Source organism: Rhincodon typus, chromosome 39 (genome assembly GCF_021869965.1).
Source record: "Rhincodon typus isolate 14 chromosome 39, sRhiTyp1.1, whole genome shotgun sequence".
In the NCBI taxonomy this organism is placed as follows: Eukaryota; Metazoa; Chordata; class Chondrichthyes; order Orectolobiformes; family Rhincodontidae; genus Rhincodon; species Rhincodon typus.
In genome coordinates this window covers 2159160-2176801 of record NC_063370.1, presented here as the reverse complement: position 1 = coordinate 2176801, position 17642 = coordinate 2159160, and the positions used below count along the sequence as shown (strand labels likewise).

General features: G+C 39.5%; 1 protein-coding gene across 2 annotated transcripts in view; it reads left to right on the top strand.

The window, feature by feature from the left end:
• Positions 1-17642, top strand: part of LOC125487274 (zinc finger protein 541-like) — a 53552-nt gene that overhangs the window by 17177 nt on the left and 18733 nt on the right. Inside the window, exons 2-10 of one of the 2 annotated variants that reach the window (XM_048618124.1) lie at positions 1710-2037; positions 3955-4079; positions 4374-4501; positions 6397-8293; positions 10127-10191; positions 10828-11002; positions 12442-12711; positions 13155-13500; positions 15368-15431. In XM_048618124.1, coding sequence (XP_048474081.1) covers positions 1731-2037; positions 3955-4079; positions 4374-4501; positions 6397-8293; positions 10127-10191; positions 10828-11002; positions 12442-12711; positions 13155-13500; positions 15368-15431 — 3377 coding nt within the window. In that variant the 5' untranslated portion in view covers positions 1710-1730. Of the gene's footprint in view, positions 1-1620; positions 2038-3954; positions 4080-4373; positions 4502-6396; positions 8294-10126; positions 10192-10827; positions 11003-12441; positions 12712-13154; positions 13501-15367; positions 15432-17642 lie in introns of both variants that reach the window. The other variant, XM_048618125.1, reaches the window with a different exon arrangement.

Sequence of the window (17642 nt, the reverse complement as noted above, 5' to 3'; positions counted from 1 at the left end):
AGTGTGGAGCTGGAGGAACACAGCAGGCCAGGCAGCATCAGAGGAGCCGGGCAGTTGACATTTTGGGTCAGGACCCTTCTTTCCTGCTCCTCTGATGCTGCCTGGCCTGCTGTGTTCCTCCAGCTCCGCACTGTGTTATCAAATGGGAAACCTTGCTTTGATTTAAGTAGTGATTTCCAAGAGCATAACTGTTAATTAAAACAAGGTATTGTTATGGATTGAAGGCAAGAGCACCCTCTAGCGTAAGTTAGCATGCAAAAATAGCTCAGTAAAAGCATTTAAAATTATGGAGATGATGTAAAAGAACACCTCAAGTAAACGAGGAAAGATAGTGTATTGTTTTAAAACTTGTCTATTTCTTCTATGATTTCTTTGTAAACATTTATTTTGAAAATTAGTTATATTTAATTAAACTAACATCTCTGCTTAATAGATTGTTGAAAAAGTTGCATTTATATAGTGCTATATATTTTACAGATAATTGAGAACTTTTGACCACTAGTCACTTGTAGTTTAGAGAAACTGGCAGCCAATTTGCATATACCAAATGCCCACAAAGCAATGAGATAATGACCAGATAATTGCTCTCTTTATTGATGCTGTTTATTGTCGTGTGCTAATATTTATTTCTCTGAGACAAAACTTCCCTGCTGTGGGATTTTACTTGATTTCTTTTTCCCCAGGTGCACTGCTGTTTTCCAGAATAGGCGAAAGAGAAACCAAGAATTTCGACTGGCTCTCTTGACTTCACCTTTCTCTGCTCCTTTTCCTGCACCTCCTGCTCACAGAGCCTTGAAGTCATCTTCCTTCCTTCTCTGAAGTCCTTTCGTGAACTTTTGCATAATGCTTTCCATTCTTGAGAACTCTTAAAACTCACCTTTTTGACTAGGCATTCCACCCCCCCCCCCACCCCCCCCGCAAACTGATTCAGTGTCTGTTTGTGATGTAACTATGAACATTTCTCTGTACGAAACGTGAAATTCAATCGATTCTTCTAAAATCCCTCACTTTCTGCCATTCCCTGACCTTCATTGAGCATCTTACAGGCAGAGCCAACAGCAGAAATTCATTATTGGGACAGTATTAAAATATAACGGGTTACAAACTTTATTTTTGTCAAAATATGTGTTCGATTGTGCATTTTAATCAATAATATAAACAATAAATGACTGGCTGAAATTGCCATTTTAATTCATGTATATAATAGTAGCATATATTTTAGTAGTTGTTTATCTTGAGTTTAGGGTTTTCTCCGCCGTATTTCAGGGTGTGAAGTTGTAGGTGCAATTCTTCACCCAGTTTTTTTTTGCTAATTTCACCTGTTTAAAGGAGTTGCCAAATGAAGGTATGGCAGTTTTCTGCTTGGACAGGGAAAAAGAAAATGGAGGGCGAATCATCTGCTTCCCTCTCCCACCACTTTCGACTAAAAAAAAATCTACTCCTTGCTGACCTCTTGCAATAGTTTCTGTTGGAGAATAATGCATGGTCTGGAGAAACTTAAATAGAAGGTTGTAGTAAAAAACTAGAAAATTAATTCTGTATAATTACACCTTTACTGGTTACCAACTTCCTGTAAATTGAATTTGTCTCTAAACTTTTTTTGTTTCTATTTTATTAAAGCTGCAGCAATACACAGAGTAAAGAAGAGGATGCTTTTTCATAGGTTCATGCTGTGAAAATTAGTTGACTGCTGTTTAATTCTACAGAAGGATATTCCCAAATCAGGAGCTATGGATTGCTACAGTTTCAGCGACGAAAGCTCTCTCCAAACCGAAATGCATCTGCCTTTGCTATCAGACAGTGAGTTGCCCATTGCAAGTAATATCCAGAGACAAGAATTCATCCCAGACCCTGATGATATTATTTATGCAGGAATGACAAGTATAGACCTTGATTCTAACCTGGAGACTGCAGAAATTCCTGGCGATCCATTTGCTGACAATGTAGATCTATCCCTGTGTACTGTAGATAAGGGATGTGACTCCCCAAAGATTCCCAGTGACTCCACGGACACAGATTCTCCACCCATGTTGCTAGGTACTTGAATGTGCATGCATTTTTTTTAAAGCACAGCAGTGCTCTTATAACTATTTGCTGCTGGGATAAACTTGATTTCCTGCTGGTTCAAAATAAATGCCCAGTGAAAATTACTTACTAACACCGAACTTTTACAGTTCCGATAAGATTTTATTAAAATTTGTATTAACTTTCCTGATGGCCTCTTTGGTGATGAAACTGCCTAATAACATGTCAGGCTGTTCAGATCCACAGTTGTTAGTGCTAAGATAGCCAGAGCAACAGTGGGCACTACAGTTGGCCTAAGCCTCCCTGGCTAGGAAATAGAAAATCTTCCAGTGTTCTTAATTCTGATTTAACAAATCCCACTGGTTAGAAAAAAAATTGTGAATGGTGTATGCAAGGAGGATCAGATTGTGCATGTCATTCCCTCCTCACTTGAATAGCCTGATTACTTTCGTGCTTAGTCTTACACGCACACAATAACAGAGGGCTGCAACTGTATTTCACCATAAATCCTATCTTTCAGAAGAGCAGACAAGACTGCTAGGAAATAAAAAGGAATCTCTAATCTCTGCGTATTTTCCGAGCCATCTCCCTGTCACACTTGGCAGAAGCTACTGAGAAATGGTAGAAACAGCCATGGAAGCTAATTTCCAGGGTTTCTGCTGAGATTGTGACAGGAAATCAGATAATCTTTGAGGAAAGCATATAAGTTTTATGTTATAGATGTTGAATAGTTATTTTTTAAGCATGGATATATACCCAAAGAAGGCTAGTTTGTTCTTTGACTCTGAAATGAAGCTCAGGAATGCTTGGAAATGTACGTATTGGTCCTCCGTTTTAAAGTATACCAGATGAGTTGGATCAATATGTCGCATTCACCAGTTTTATCTTTTCCCCTCTGGTAAGGCATTCCAACTGACTTAGTCCATTATAAACACACTGTAGTATCTACTACCTAGAAGAAACAACTTTGTGTGCTATCTACTGTACTGTGTTATTTTTCTGTCCTTATTTAGTCTTGCTCAGAAAGACACTCACAATTGTGGCTGTCAGAATTGTAGACCAGAAATCAAAAATTAGTATGGTCGGTAAGAGAGTCTGTTACTCCCAAATATTCAAGTAGACCTTTAGCATGGGTAGGTCAGCTTTCTGTCTGGCTCCCACTATGTTGATATTTATTCATTTGTTCTATTATCTGAATGGTAGTGCTGCAAAGGTTACCTTTTTGATTTATGTGTTTTTGTTATAAAAGCAGCTAACAAGGATCTTGTGATACACTTATACCAAGACTGCTAAATGCTTCATGGAAATCAGTTTTGTTACAGAATAATCAAATGCTATGCAAATGGATTTTGTTTTTATATTTAGAATGCCAATGTTTTTCCTGTATATACTCTTTTTATTTGCCTCCGTGTCTCTTTTCGAATGTCTAAGATTCAGTTCCAGTAGTGGAAGTTACCTTGTGATACCACATCTGTACAAATCCTAACTAGTGGTTGTCAGCAGCTTTTTTTCTGGTCAGCATTATAGCTGAGCCCCATTCTGCTCTCCCCTCCCCCCCCCCCCCCCCCAACTGATGTCTACACAACAATTTATAATTTCATAGCATCTGTGTAGTAACATACCCAAAAGCACTTTGTGAGAGCATAACGAAAAGCTGAATTTGATGCCACTGCATGCCATTATTTAGGACAAATGACCAAAGTCTTGGTCAAAGAGGTAGAGCTTAAGGAAAGTCTTAGGAGAGTAAAGCAGAGGGGTTTAAGGAGGATATTACAGAACATAGGGTATTGGCAGCTGAAGATATGCCTTCCAGTCATGGTGTTTAAAATCAGAGATACTCCAATGGCTAGAATTGGAAGGGCAGAGAGATCTCAGAGGTTTGTAAGGCTGAAATATTGCTGGTTTTTCCTATTGACTTTTTTGTTACAGGTATTAGTCCTCTCCCTCAAAAAAATAGCCCTGAGAAAAGTGGAGGTAAAAGTGAAGTGAAATACGGAGGGCTGCAGAAGAGAAGGCGTCTCTCCGCAAGGCATTCTCCGCAGCAAGCATTTCAGGTTAGCGCTGCAACTGTTGTTCTTCTGGTTAGTCTGGTTTTAGAGCCCTAAAAAAAATTTGTGCCAAGAAGTCTTTAATCTACAGTATACTTGACTTAGCTTTTTTTAAAAAAAAGCCCGAGAACACAAACCAGTTTTGTCAAAAATAGTAAGTTCTGGTTTGTTCTGTAAGAGTAGGATATATTAGGGAGACCAGTCGGAATGTAAATATTAACTGTTAGAGTTGTTTTATCTTTATGTTGAAACCCATTTGAGGCAAAAATAGATAATTCATTTGTATATTCTATTTTCTAGGAATGTAGCCAATGTGGAAAATCATTCAGCAGTGCCAGTGCCCTGAGCAAACACTACCTGACGCATAGTCACGAACGTCGGCATGTCTGCAGGATCTGCAATAAGGCCTTTAAGAGACAGGACCACTTGTGTGTGAACATTATGTAACTCAGGAATTTCTATTAGTTATTTTTCACACACAGTAGATTTGCTTTGTCCACCTGGAATGAAACGGAATGCCAGATCTTGTTTTATTCATTGCAAGTCAGATGCAAGTTCGATATTTGGGATTAAATTAGGCATTCCCAGTATTCATGTAATTAACAGGCTACAGTCCTGTAAAGGTGACAGTGCCTGTCCAGCAGCATCCCACAAACTACTGCATGAGATAAACAGTCAGCTAATTTGCATTTACGGGTCTTGGTTGAAAGAGGGTTATTGGCCTGAAAAACAGAACAAAAGTGACTGAAAGGTGTTGTACCAAAAACTACCAGCTTACAGGCTAGGTGCCAAATTTAAAAATGACGTTACCCATACCTGAAGTGTTTCCTTAATATTTGAGTGGCAGGTTTTCAATAGTAATTTGCAAGAAGGAATTGAATAAATACATGAGGAAAGAGCAGGGCATGTGCGACTAATTGAGAAGCTCTTTTAGAGAGCTGATACAAGCATGATGGGCCAGGTGGCATCCATCTGTGTTGCATTCTTCTATGAGTCAAAGTTAAATCTATTGATGTGTGTTGAAATATCAAATTGCCTGGAAGAAAATGTTAGACAGGATTTGATTCTTTAAAATTATTTAGTATTAATTAACATTATGAGAGATGATAATTAAATTGTTGATATTAAGTGGCAAGCATTTACTGATTGAATATTTCTTAAAGTTTATTAGTTTTAAATTATTAGTTTTAAGTTACTCAATCATAAGCGAAGACTTTAAATTCTCGGTGGAGACCAGACAAATTGATTTCTTTCTATACATACTGATTCCACTGACTGCTCCTGCAGTTGTTAGCTGCACATGAGGTTAGCAATGCGTTTAACCTCTGGAATCTGTGCATAATTTTAGGTCACATTGAAAGGATTACAGTCCTTGTCCTAGTGGCTAGAAAGAATTTTGCCTGAGATTTGTTTGATACTTTCGGTTAGAGATGCTTATGTCACAACTTAACTGGGAAGAGAGCACTGATAATGGTTCCAGATTGTTCCACAAGCCAAATGTATATAATCCCAATTAAACCATCAAGATGATCAACATGTCTAACTGACTGCTATTCAGGATGAAGACAGTTGACATGGGTTTTGTCAGAAACATGAAATAACTGTTTACTGTAACACACTTCTCTTTAACAAATGATGGAGAAAAGATTCCTAATCTGTGACTATATAATTTAAACTGTACCCTTTGAAAAACTGCAAATAAGACACCCACAATCACAACTAAGGCAGACAAAAGAAATACAGTGTAACAGATGTTGTTAGTGGGAATAAAAATGTGTAGACAGAGTAAACACAGACACTTGGTACCACTCAGTCTCAAATAATAATCTCACTGCATCCAAGAGCAACATTGTCTTGCACAGATAAATTTTAAAACTCTCCTGGTATTTTAGCAATACAGCAGTGTCTGACTTCCACTTCGGCTTGAGATTCAAAAAAGAAAAATATATGATCGCTTACACTTGTTGGTGAGGCCCATAATTGAAATCCACAAGTTATAAGAATTTTTCAAGAATGGGGTCAAAGATGCTGCAAGGTTTTCTCATAGCTGAGCTTGGTGAATGAATGAGGCAACGTCGGTGAGAAACTAGATGCAGGTTTATGCTAATTTCATCAAAGAATACAAAGAGAAGGAAGAGTTAAGTAGGTACATGTGATTGTTTTCCAATCATCTGTCAAATTATTATTTATAATTAATACAGGTCAGTTCCATGACGATTGATGATGACATTGCAGAGCAATATCCTATTATTTAATAAATGTTAGGAGCAAAATTTTATTAGATGAACTTAATGAAGCATTTTATTCTGCATTCTCTCCTTAGATCTGGGCATTTGTTAACTCACCAAAAAAATAAACCTTATGTTTGTATGGAACATGGATGCGACAAGAGCTATTGTGACTCCCGGTCCTTGCGACGTCACTATGAAGTCCAGCATGGCTTGTATTGTCAGAGGGAACCCTTTGCTGACAACAGCAGCAAAGAAGTGGACTCAACAGAGGGCATGCTGTACTCCCAGAGCGGACAAACTCAGACCCTTCAATGTGAAGTGGGAATGGCACAGAGGCCGACAACACAGGTTGAGTCTCTTTCTCAAAGATCCTGTCTGCCTAACCGAGAAATGCTGAGGCCCCTAATGAGCAGTGTAAGCCAAAAAGTACCATGTGAAACTGGTGCTAGTGGAAGCAAAATTACATTGCACTATCCCACACAAAGCCATGCCACAGCAAGTGTGCTTACTAGCCCAAATATTTGTTTGTCAGAAAGGTCAGGCGCTGTTAGACAGGCCAAATTTGGCATAATGCAAAGAGAGCATTCTTCTGGTTTAAACTGTAACATAACTGACCCATACAACAGAGTAAATCCTTCTCATTTTTCTGTAGCAGATCCCAGTGTCTCTTGTGTAGAAAGTCTAGACTCTTATGTTTTAGATTCAGTGATTCCTGGTAGACCTTCGCAACCTGCACAGTATACTTTGGAGTCATCAAGACCAGCAAGTTGGCCACAAGATGTGAGCACAAATCATACATTATCAAGAAATGAAACTGGATCCAGCAGACAACAATCAAGTCAAGATCTTGTGTGGACCAACAACTTGGCAACGTACAGCGGCAGCAAAGGAAGCTATTCTTATATTGTCCCCAATTCCCAGCCTCCTGAAGAAGTTTCTGCCACCTTTTCAAGTGGTGCTTTGCATAAGCTGGACTCATTTGCTCAAGCCTTTACACGACAGAATTTGGATATTCAGTCAAATTCCTCTGTTGCAAAGAATCAGAGTGAAAACCCAGCACTATCTGAATTTGATGCTTGTGGAAATGTCTTCAGACAACTTTTGAGTTACAAAACAAATTTGAATCAGTGGCAAGCCTTTCCTGAACAGAAACGTCAAATACTGCAGGAACAGTATTCTCTGCACCAGCAACATCAACAGCAGATAGCAACTTCACTGTTTACACAGGTCTACATGGGAGATCAGGAGGCCTCTCCAATGCAAAACCAAGATCAATTTCAAAACCATATGCTCCAGCTGATCTCTGATACTCAATACAATCTGTCTCAATCTCAAAACTCGGTAAGCCAGTCACAGGTGCTAGTTACCCAGTCCCAACATGTAATTGCCCAGAAAATTCCATCCCAGATCCAGAATAATGGAACTCAATCTCATCATCCCTCAGAACTAGTACAAGACTTCCAGCATTCCTTGAGACAGGAAGCCACTTCTCCATTTTTACAGTTTCAAGCAACGAAACAGTGCCAACTCTCCAAGAACATTCTCTCTTGCTATCCACAAGAAACAGAATGTACAGAGCAGCAGACAGGGACTGATTTACAGCCTGCATTAAGGGGAATCTCAGAATGTCACAAGAAATCCAAGAAGAGTCCATTCAAAGGACAACATTCTCTTCAGTCAGTGTGTGAAGAAGAAGTTGTTCAGAATCAGCTTCAGTTACAGTCAGAGCAGTTGGAAGGTTGGTCACTTCCACCCTGTAGCAACAAAAGAGGCAGAATCTCTAATAAAGATGTGTGTGTAAAGCATTACAATATTGCAGGTAAATCCAGTAAAGGTGTGTCAGTTTCTCGAAAGGAACGACAGAAGTTAGATCCCAATTGCACTGCTCCTCCTAGTCAGGTGGCTATGAACTCCTTTTCTGTTCAGAATTCTTTGACGAGGAATGTGGAAGACTGTCTTCAGAAAGCATCTTTTCATGCTAGTGTACAGGTAATTACCTTAATTTCTCTTCAGGCTTTCCATTTCTCCACGTCTTTTTTTTCATGTCTCTAAAAGCACTGACCCTTGTTACAGTGCGGTTCTACAGTTGGTTGTAGCTGCCCAGTCACAAGTGTTCAGGTTTCTGAGTAATTCTTAACAGAGAATATTGACAGGCATTTTAGTTGTGATATCATCACATTTGAGCCTGTCTTTCTTTTCTCCTGGACAGGAACATGAATTTAGGCTGATATTTTCTCTTCCTAATCCAGGACAATTGCAGCACTCCAATGTTTCCCCAGATGAGTAGGAAGTAAGTAGACTTAAGATCTGGTTTAGTACCCACCCCTGCCCCCGACGGAACAGTGCATGAACTCAACATGACACTGGGAGATTTTGTAGCATTTGAGGCGATGTTGACTGCCAACCATGGGAAAATGCTGGCAGTGGTTGCTTACGGGCACAGTGCTGTTATGAGGTACCTCTGCAATGCTGATGCAGTCAAGGGCACTTCCCACTATTTCTTCTTCTGCCTCATGTTTGCAGGTTCCAATACAACTTTCTTCAGCTTTTGGGAGTACACAGGTCTGGGAGTTGTGTATCCTGGGCGAGAGCAAAACCATATAGGCACTGCTGTGGTGACAAAGTTTGGAATAGGACATTTTCCGTTTTTTTTTCTGTGGCGGGGTCAATAGGGCAGCCTTTCTTGGGTGAAGTGTCTAGAATGGCACCAGTACAGAGAGAAAGAAGCAAATTGATCTGAACCAAAGGAAGGAATAATGGTACTGAAAAATGCCTGCACAAAAATAAAAGCTGATCTCCCCAGCTAGGTAGTTTTACAACTGTTACTGGTGAATGTGTGCCACTATGAATATGCTTTATTCCAGCTTTCAAAAGCACACAGCAGCAAATTCCTGCCAATGGAACAACACATTGCAATTGCAGAAGAGCTAGGGCACATACAAATGGCCAGACAAAAGCAACTCCAGTTCATGTCCATGAGAAGATTCAAGTTAAGACTTGTAAAATGCAAGGGCAAGTGAAGCTGAGCAAACAGAGCCAAATCTGCTCTGAATCTGGACCACAAATTAAATTGCAGGTCTTGGGTTCTAACCAGATTGTGTTTCTAAAGAAAATTTGTAATAACTTTGTGGGTTGGAGTCTTTGACTGGGATGTGTAGAAACTAATACTCAGACCATCCTAAAAGGGCATGCAATGATTGGCCTTTGACTCATTGTCCCTTTCAGGCAAGTTGAATATTCTCCTGTGTGAAAACTGACAACAGACAGACGCTGTCAGAGCAAACCCATAATGTGTTCATGCTTAAAATTACATTATAAAATGCATTCCTTTTTGTTTAAATCTTAAGTGCAGAATATGTTTTGTGACAATTTTGAAGCCTTTAGGGAGCCCATTAAAATATTAACATGCTCACAGGGGCTTCCTTTAAATTTTGCCATGTTTTCAGCCGTCCACAGCTCCAACTCCAAAAGATTGTCAGCTGTCTGAAGGGAAACCATGCAGGGACACTGTGCTTTGAAGTCAACCATACAGAAAGTGAAAAAATAAAGAATTCTCAAGATATTCTGTGCAGGGTATAGTACAGGTGGCTCTAGATGGGCAGAAATGTGCTAATCTCTCATCTTTTATGGGATCATAAACAGTACCTTGAAATCTTAAATATTTATTCATATAACATAAAATATCAGGGCAGCATTTGAGGTTCAGCAACGTAAACTTCTTTTTATCATACTTCCTGCATAACCTAGATCTGAAACATTCCAGCCTATAGAGCTTTTATAACCCCCTTGTTGTCTTGTTTGTAATGACCTTTGACTTTTCAGGATGAAGATATTTACAGTCTTTCCAGCATGCCACTAGAGGGAGATGGATCATCATCAGTTCTGTGGTATGAAATTTTCCTTTTGCAAAAGACATGTAGAGAGGCTGAACATCTTCTTTCGATCTTGGTTCCATTAATTTTGGGCGAGGGAGAGTTTAGTACTATTTAGTCGTGGATGCAAGTTTCCACCCATGTCCCTAGATAATGAATTGTTCATTTTACTGTGATCAGTCTGATGTTTATGAGTGAAGTGCAGTTGATTCTCCAAGGGATTGTCTGTCAGACATATAGTCAGGGACTTGGAAGCAAATCATCCTTCTTGTCCTATAGTCAGAAATGTTATATGGTGAGAATGGAACATAAAGGAATGCAGCGAAGAATGTAAAATATTCAACATGTGAGGGATGCATTACATGCTGCAAACTCAGGATTTTTTAACATGTGCCTTGAATGTAGCAACAACATTTAAAGGCACTGGTTCGGAAAGATCCCAGCACTATTCCATTTGTTCTAACCCTCAGAATTTGTACAGAAAGCAACAAAGTTGACAAACAGACTGAGAAAATCTAGATTTAAAATATGGAAAGTAGGGCAACTAAGCATAACTGCTGATTGACTTGTGCATTTCAAACTTTGTATTTGGGGCTTCCGGTGTTAAAGAGTTTGTTTAAACTTGATTTGACTTTAATCTTCATTTGACAGCAGGGACTTGATGAGTAGCAGCACTTCCCATAATTTGGATGAAAATGAAGAAAACTTCAGGTGTGAGAGATGTCAAGGTGTTTTCCATTTTCTAAAAGGATTAAACTGCCACACTTGTCCACGAGAAGGAATGGGAAAACAGCTTTCATTGGAAGACGGCATTAAGACACAAAAGGTTAGGAAAATTATACACCTTCTTTGCAAAGTCACGATGAAGCAAATTACCCTCTGTGCATAAGTGTTGCTGTAGGTATAAATATGTGGACCTCTAGCTGCCGGAAACTTCTGAAGACCTCTTGATTTTCGAAGAGAGAGAGTGCAGTTGTGATTGTGTCACAGAATTACTGTTGAATGAGCAATGGCTGTTGTCAGTTAGTCATAAGAAGCACAATACATTGATATGATAGCATAATAGATACTGGATAGAGATGATTGAGAGTTTCACCAAGGGAAAACTTGGTAACAGGAAAACATGCCCATGAATGTTTACCAGATTGTCATTTTAAAAACCCAACTGGTTAGTGGATCTCACCCCCACCCTGTGCAAATAAAAACACTTTGACTTTTGTTACTGGGGACCACATTTCCCCTCTGGGAAGCTTGTGCAGCTGAACTTCTTTCTGTTTATTTCTTGGATGTAGGCATTGCTGGCTGGCCAGCATTTACTGCCTGTCCCTACTTGGCCTTGAGAAGGTGGTGGTGAGCTGCCTTCTTGAACGTTGCAGTCCATGTTCTGTGGGTTGACTGACAATGCCATTTTGACCCAGCAAACAGAGAAGGAGCAGTGATTTATTTCCAAGTTGGGATGCTGAGTGGCCTGGCAAGGAACTTGAAGGTGGTGGTGTTCCCTCATGCAGTGATCTGAGCTTTATGGATTCTCTGGTTTGAGGTTTAACCCTTTACAATGCTTTTGATCTTTTGACGATCTTTGCAATTATCATTTGATTCCACAAATTGAGGTGGGAAACTGCTGAGGAATTTTTGGCCTGTTTGATTAGTACACTAATTTGAAATATTATGTGTATTAGATATATTGGAAATATAGTAGCATAATGCATATGTTACTGAACGGGTACTTTAGGGGCCTGGACTAAGCTTGAATTTTTGAAACACCAGTTGAAATCCAACCAAAGATCTGGGAAATTTTAATAGAAAAGCCAGAATCAGAATCCCATGTCTCCTTAATTAGTAATGGCACCCCTGTATTTACTGTATTATCATTAGATAAAAAATCTGGTTTGCTCTGTCCTTTGGGAATGGAAATCTGCTGTTCTTACTGAGCTGGCCTCTATTTCACCAGACACTCTGCTATGTGATTGACTTTTGCCTGGCCTCTGAAATGGGCTAGCAAGCCTCCTGAGTATTATCAGATCACTGTTTTAAAAAGTCACTTGAACACAGCAGCGGTTCAAGAAAGTAGCTGACGAACACCTCTAGAGGACAGTTAGGGACGGAAAGTCTGTGGGCACCTAACTCTTGTGAATCAATCTTTTAGAAAATTGTACAAACAAACGCGTGTGTATGCACACAGAAACACACACACACAACTTGGAACATTTTAATGGGTTATTTCTAAGAAATTTGACAAATACTGTTTTGTAATTTTAATTTTAGGTGACTGATAATGGAATTGAGAAAATGGAACATGGTGGATTGTTCTTTCAATATCTGGAGGATAAACTCAGTGCTCTTCTGCTAAAGAAGCCACTTGAGGAAAATGTGGCCATGCCTTTAGTGATTCCAGTGTCAGTGCCTGTAAAATCTGCTGGTTCTAAGAAAGATGGCAAACCTGTTAAATCTGAAAATTCACCAGTTACACCAAGGAAATCGGTCACAACAAGATTGACTGATTTAATGGTGTCCTCAAATGACACCTCTGCCCAGGTGAGAATGGTCTTGTAATGTCTGATTGTAGATGCTGTAGTCATACTAATTGATTTGAGTGTCTACCCAAGCAGCACTTAATTCAAGAGAATATAGAAGAAGCTGGACGTGAGTAGCAAGTCATTGGTTTATAGGTCCCTTCTGAAATGTAACCCTTTCATGGGAACCGTTAAGGGAGGTTATGCTTTGGTTTCAGTTTGCCAGCATTTGTAGTTTTTCGCAGTGACTTAGACATTGTAATAGGTACAATCCTATGAAACAGGTGTTTTATCACTGTAAAACCCTTAATTTCTCTTCTCTTATGAGACAGGAAATTATGTTGTGATGCAGTAAGGTTTTTATAGTGACATCAGTCAGCATTCCTGACAGTTGCACTAACATGAATACTTCAGAGATTCAGAATTTCAAATGCCTGTTACTTTTTCAAGAATTCTATGTTGCAGGTCACTGAAACAGGCAAACAGGCAAATGTAAATTGTAGGGGCCACTCCAAAAAGCAACGAAGGAAGCGATCTCGTCCAGAGCCTCTCTTTATCCCATCACCAGCATCAAATCAGACTGGGGTGCTGCCAGGGATGGTGCTGTACCAGAGCCATATGCGTTCCCCTGTTTGCTTAGCAGATCACCTTCTAGAGAAAAACTTTCAACCTCCACCATACACACCTCCCCCGATGTTGAGTCCCATCCGCCATGGCTCAGGACTTTACTTCAACAGGATCTGTTCTTTGATTGGGAGCAAGGTACCACACAATACATATGCTCCTAAAGGAATTCTGGGCAGTGTTGTAGGTAAACTTTTTTTTCAATTATGTCCTTACAGAGGTTTTGTTGATCATGTGTTATTAAGTCTTCTGTGTAAAATTAATTTATATAATTTTGAGTTAATTTGTTGTAATTAATGAGGAATGTCTTAAGTGTTAACCATTTTAAAATAAGGCACAAATTACTTTTACATAATGTGGTTTCAGATATTCTATTAACCTATTGAAGAAAATAAAAACAGTCCAAAGTATTATTGTAAAAAAAAGTTACACCTTTTAAATTCATTTTAGAAATATTATGTGAGAGAGAGTGTACTGGGAATGGAACACATCAGGTATCCATGGTCCACTTTTAACATTTCATGTTAGGTGTAGGACAGGTTAAGGACTGCGTATAATGCCCTCTGTTTTATCACTCAGTTATTTTAGCCCAACATGGCAACACCCCCTACTGCCCCCAGTGGGACATTATCATTATCCATAATTTATGAGTACAATTTTCTGTTAATTATCAACAGATTACAAGCAGCTTTGTGCCATGTCGTATCTCTGGTTTTATATTGATGCTAATTAAGTGCGCTAAATGGAATTAATCTTTGCACGCTCACTTCAATTCCTACTAAGCCTAGTCAGATGTAGGACTGACAGAGGTCAACACTAAGCTGGCTGTCCATCCAAGAAGCTACATGATGTCCTGTGTAAGAAATGAACTAATGTTGCACTGGTAGTGATGGTTCTGGGTGAGGAGGTGGACGTTTAATAATGTTAGGGCTGAGTCACTTTTGGGGCAAGATGGAGGGAACTTTACTTTGCAACACACTGTAACTGGCACAGTATCGCAAGGATCAGTGCTGGGGCTACAGTTATTTACAATATATGTTAATGACTTGGATGAGGGCAGTGAATTTACCTGCCTAATTTTACAGATGAAATGAGAATAGGTGGGAAGGCAAGTAGTGAGGATGACATAGTCTACAGAGGGTATAGGCAGATTGAATGAAAGGGCAAATATAATACGAGAAGTGTATGGTTATTTTCTTTGGCGTAGTTATATATTGCTTAAATAGGGAAAGACTGCAGAAAAACAAATTTAGGTGTCCTTGTACGTGAATCATAAAATGCTAGCATCCATATTCGGCGGTAATGGGAAAGGCAGATAGACTGTTGGCCTTTAATTCACAGGGAATGGAATATATAAATAGGGAGGTCTTACTAAAACTGTGCAAGTCACTAGTTAGACCACAGCTGGAATACTGTGAACAGTTTTGGTCCCCTTATCTAAAGATAGATATACTGGCATAACAGGCAGTCAAGAGAAGGTTCACTATGCTGATTCTGGATTTGAAAAGATTTTCTTCTGAGGGGCTTGTGCTCATTGGACTTTAGAAAAATGAGAGGAGACCTTATTGAAATATGAAAGATTCTTAGGGGGCTTGATAGGATAGCGGTGCAGTTTCCCCTTGTGGGAGAGTCTAGGACCAGTGGGCGTAATCTTAGAGTATGAGGTCGCCTGTTTTAGACAGATGAGGAGGAGTTTCTTTTCTAAGGATAGTGAATCTGTGGAATTCTTTTCCGCAGAAAGCTTTGCGAGGCTGTGTCATTGAGTGCAATGACAGCTGACTCAATGTGCTGAATGGCATACTTTTGCTTTTACTTCTTGTAGACTTGATTCTCCCATGTCAAAACAAAAATTGCAACAATTGAGCTTTTTACTACCTAAGGCTGGCACTGCAAGCCAGGAAATTTCCCAACTCCAAGCTACCCCCATCTAGGTAGCAAAAGACTGGGCCCAGACTTTTGACATTTTTGGATAATAGTGATGAGTATGTGTGTGTATGTCTGTGTATACATTTAAACTTTCTATGATTTTTTAGAAATAATTCTGTGCTTTACAGATGGCGTAGATGGAATTTGTGGTATCTCTGTGGTTAAAGATGACTCTATAGTCACTATAGAACCGTAAGTTAGTTATTCAATTTCAGACTACTTTATCAGCATTGGCTATCCAGAAGATGAACTGGCAACCTTATTTTGATTTGTGTCTTTGGAGTGAAGACTTTGTTTTTTTTTGCTTAGTGTTAAACACTAGCAGAGATGTTGTAAAATATTGGCTCCTATCAAAAAGTGTTCCACCTTCCATCAATTGATTATACAGTATATTGACCTTGGTTAGAAAATGTGTTTGTACACAATGGGTAAGGGTGTTTGCATTCACTGGATGATCAAGCTCAGGAGTGATTTCCTACTACCTGTGCTCAGTTCATCACTAACATACGCTACCCTAATTTGCACAGATAAGTAGTCATTTTGTTACTCATTTATCAGATATTGGCATCATTGACATCAGAATTTACTGTTCCTCCCAAATTGTCCTTCAGGAGGTGATGCCGAATCATCAGGCTAGGATTAAGAGGACATAGTTTTAAAATTAGGGCTGGCTCTCCAGCAGCGAAATTAAGAAACATGGACAGTTCGTGTCACGACTCACAGGGATAGTGCATTGGAAATCAAGCCCCCTATTCCCAAAGTCATCACAATCGTGAAAAGATGTAATCAAACTACCCAAAGTCTCCAATTTATCTGACTCAGAAAACCCAGGTTAAAAGAAAACACTCATCAGGTTTTTGTACTTAGTAAGAAAACAGATATTTATTGGAAGCAGTTTATTTTCATCAATGCTTGAAAAAGGTGACTACCATTTAACTCTGTAACTCAATTTCTTTAGCCCTTTCTTAAAAATTCCCATACTCTCAGAAACAGACAGACACAGACACAAGACAAGACGCAAATATTACAAGTGAAGAAGGAACAGAAACAAATCGATGAAGCATCAATCTGGCACCAGTCCAGATTACGGACGTTGATGAGATGTGTTTTGTCAGTTTCCTTCTGGATCCTTTCGACTCTTTAAGTAGTACGTGAGGCTGTAGACATTCTAATTCTCAACCATTTGAGAATTTGCCTTTTCACTGTCTCTGAGCTGGTTTTCCCTTTTCCTTTCAGGAAGAGAATTTACAGGAAGTGTAGCTAGCTACTTTACATGTTTGATTTACTTTTCCACTTATAGAAGCGGGAGAAAGCGTGACGTTTTCTCCTTCACTAGGCTGGATATTTCTGCTGTGTTGTCCAAACACACAGCTGTAGCCACTCACCCAGGAAACACAGTAAATAGGAGCAGGAGTAGACCCTTCAGTCTTTTTGAGTCTGCTCCCGTTAAGTATGATCATTCAACTCAGTTCCTTGGTCCTGCTTTCTCACCATACCCTTTGATCCCTTTAGCCCTGAGAACTATATTTAACTCCTTCATGAAAACAATCACTGTTTTGGCCTCACTGCTTTCTATGGCAGAGAATTCCACAGCATCACCCCCACCTTCTGGGTGAAGAAATTTTCTTCTCATCTCGGTCCTTAATGGTTTACCCCATATCCTTAGACTGTGACCCCTGGTCTACTCCTCAGTCATTGGGAACATCCTGCCTACATTTACCCTATCTAGTATATAGGTTATAATTTTATAGGCTTCTGAGATTACCCCTCATTCTTCTAAATTCCAGTGATTACAATCCTAACCGAACCAGTCTCTTTCCATTCGTCAGTCCTACGATGCCAGGGATCAGTCTGGCAAACCTTCATTGCACTCAATCCAAAGCTAGAACATCCTTCCTCAGATAAGGAGACCAAAACTACACACAGTACTCCTGGGGGTCTCAACAAGGTCCTGTACAATTGCAGTAAGACAACTCTGCTCCTGTACTTAAATCCTCTTGCTATAAAGGCCAACATTCCATTTGCCACCTTCACTGCTTGCATGCTTACTTTCAGCACCTGGTGGACACGGGCATCCAGTTTTTGTTGCACCTGTCTCTTTTCTAATCTATCACCATTATGATAACCTGCTTTTATGTGTTTTTTTTGTTGCCAAAGTAAATAACCTCACATTTATCCACATTATACGTCATCTGTCCACTCACTCAACTTGTCCAAATCAGATTGAGTCATCTTTGCATCCTCCTCACAGCTCACCCTCCCACCCAGCTTTGTGTTGCCTGCAAACTTGGAGATAGTACCGTCTTCTAAATCATTAATATATAATGCAATTATTTAACCAATCGAGAAATTGTTACTGTGGTGAACACTTCTGAATAGCCACAATTGGTCCTGGCTGAAAAG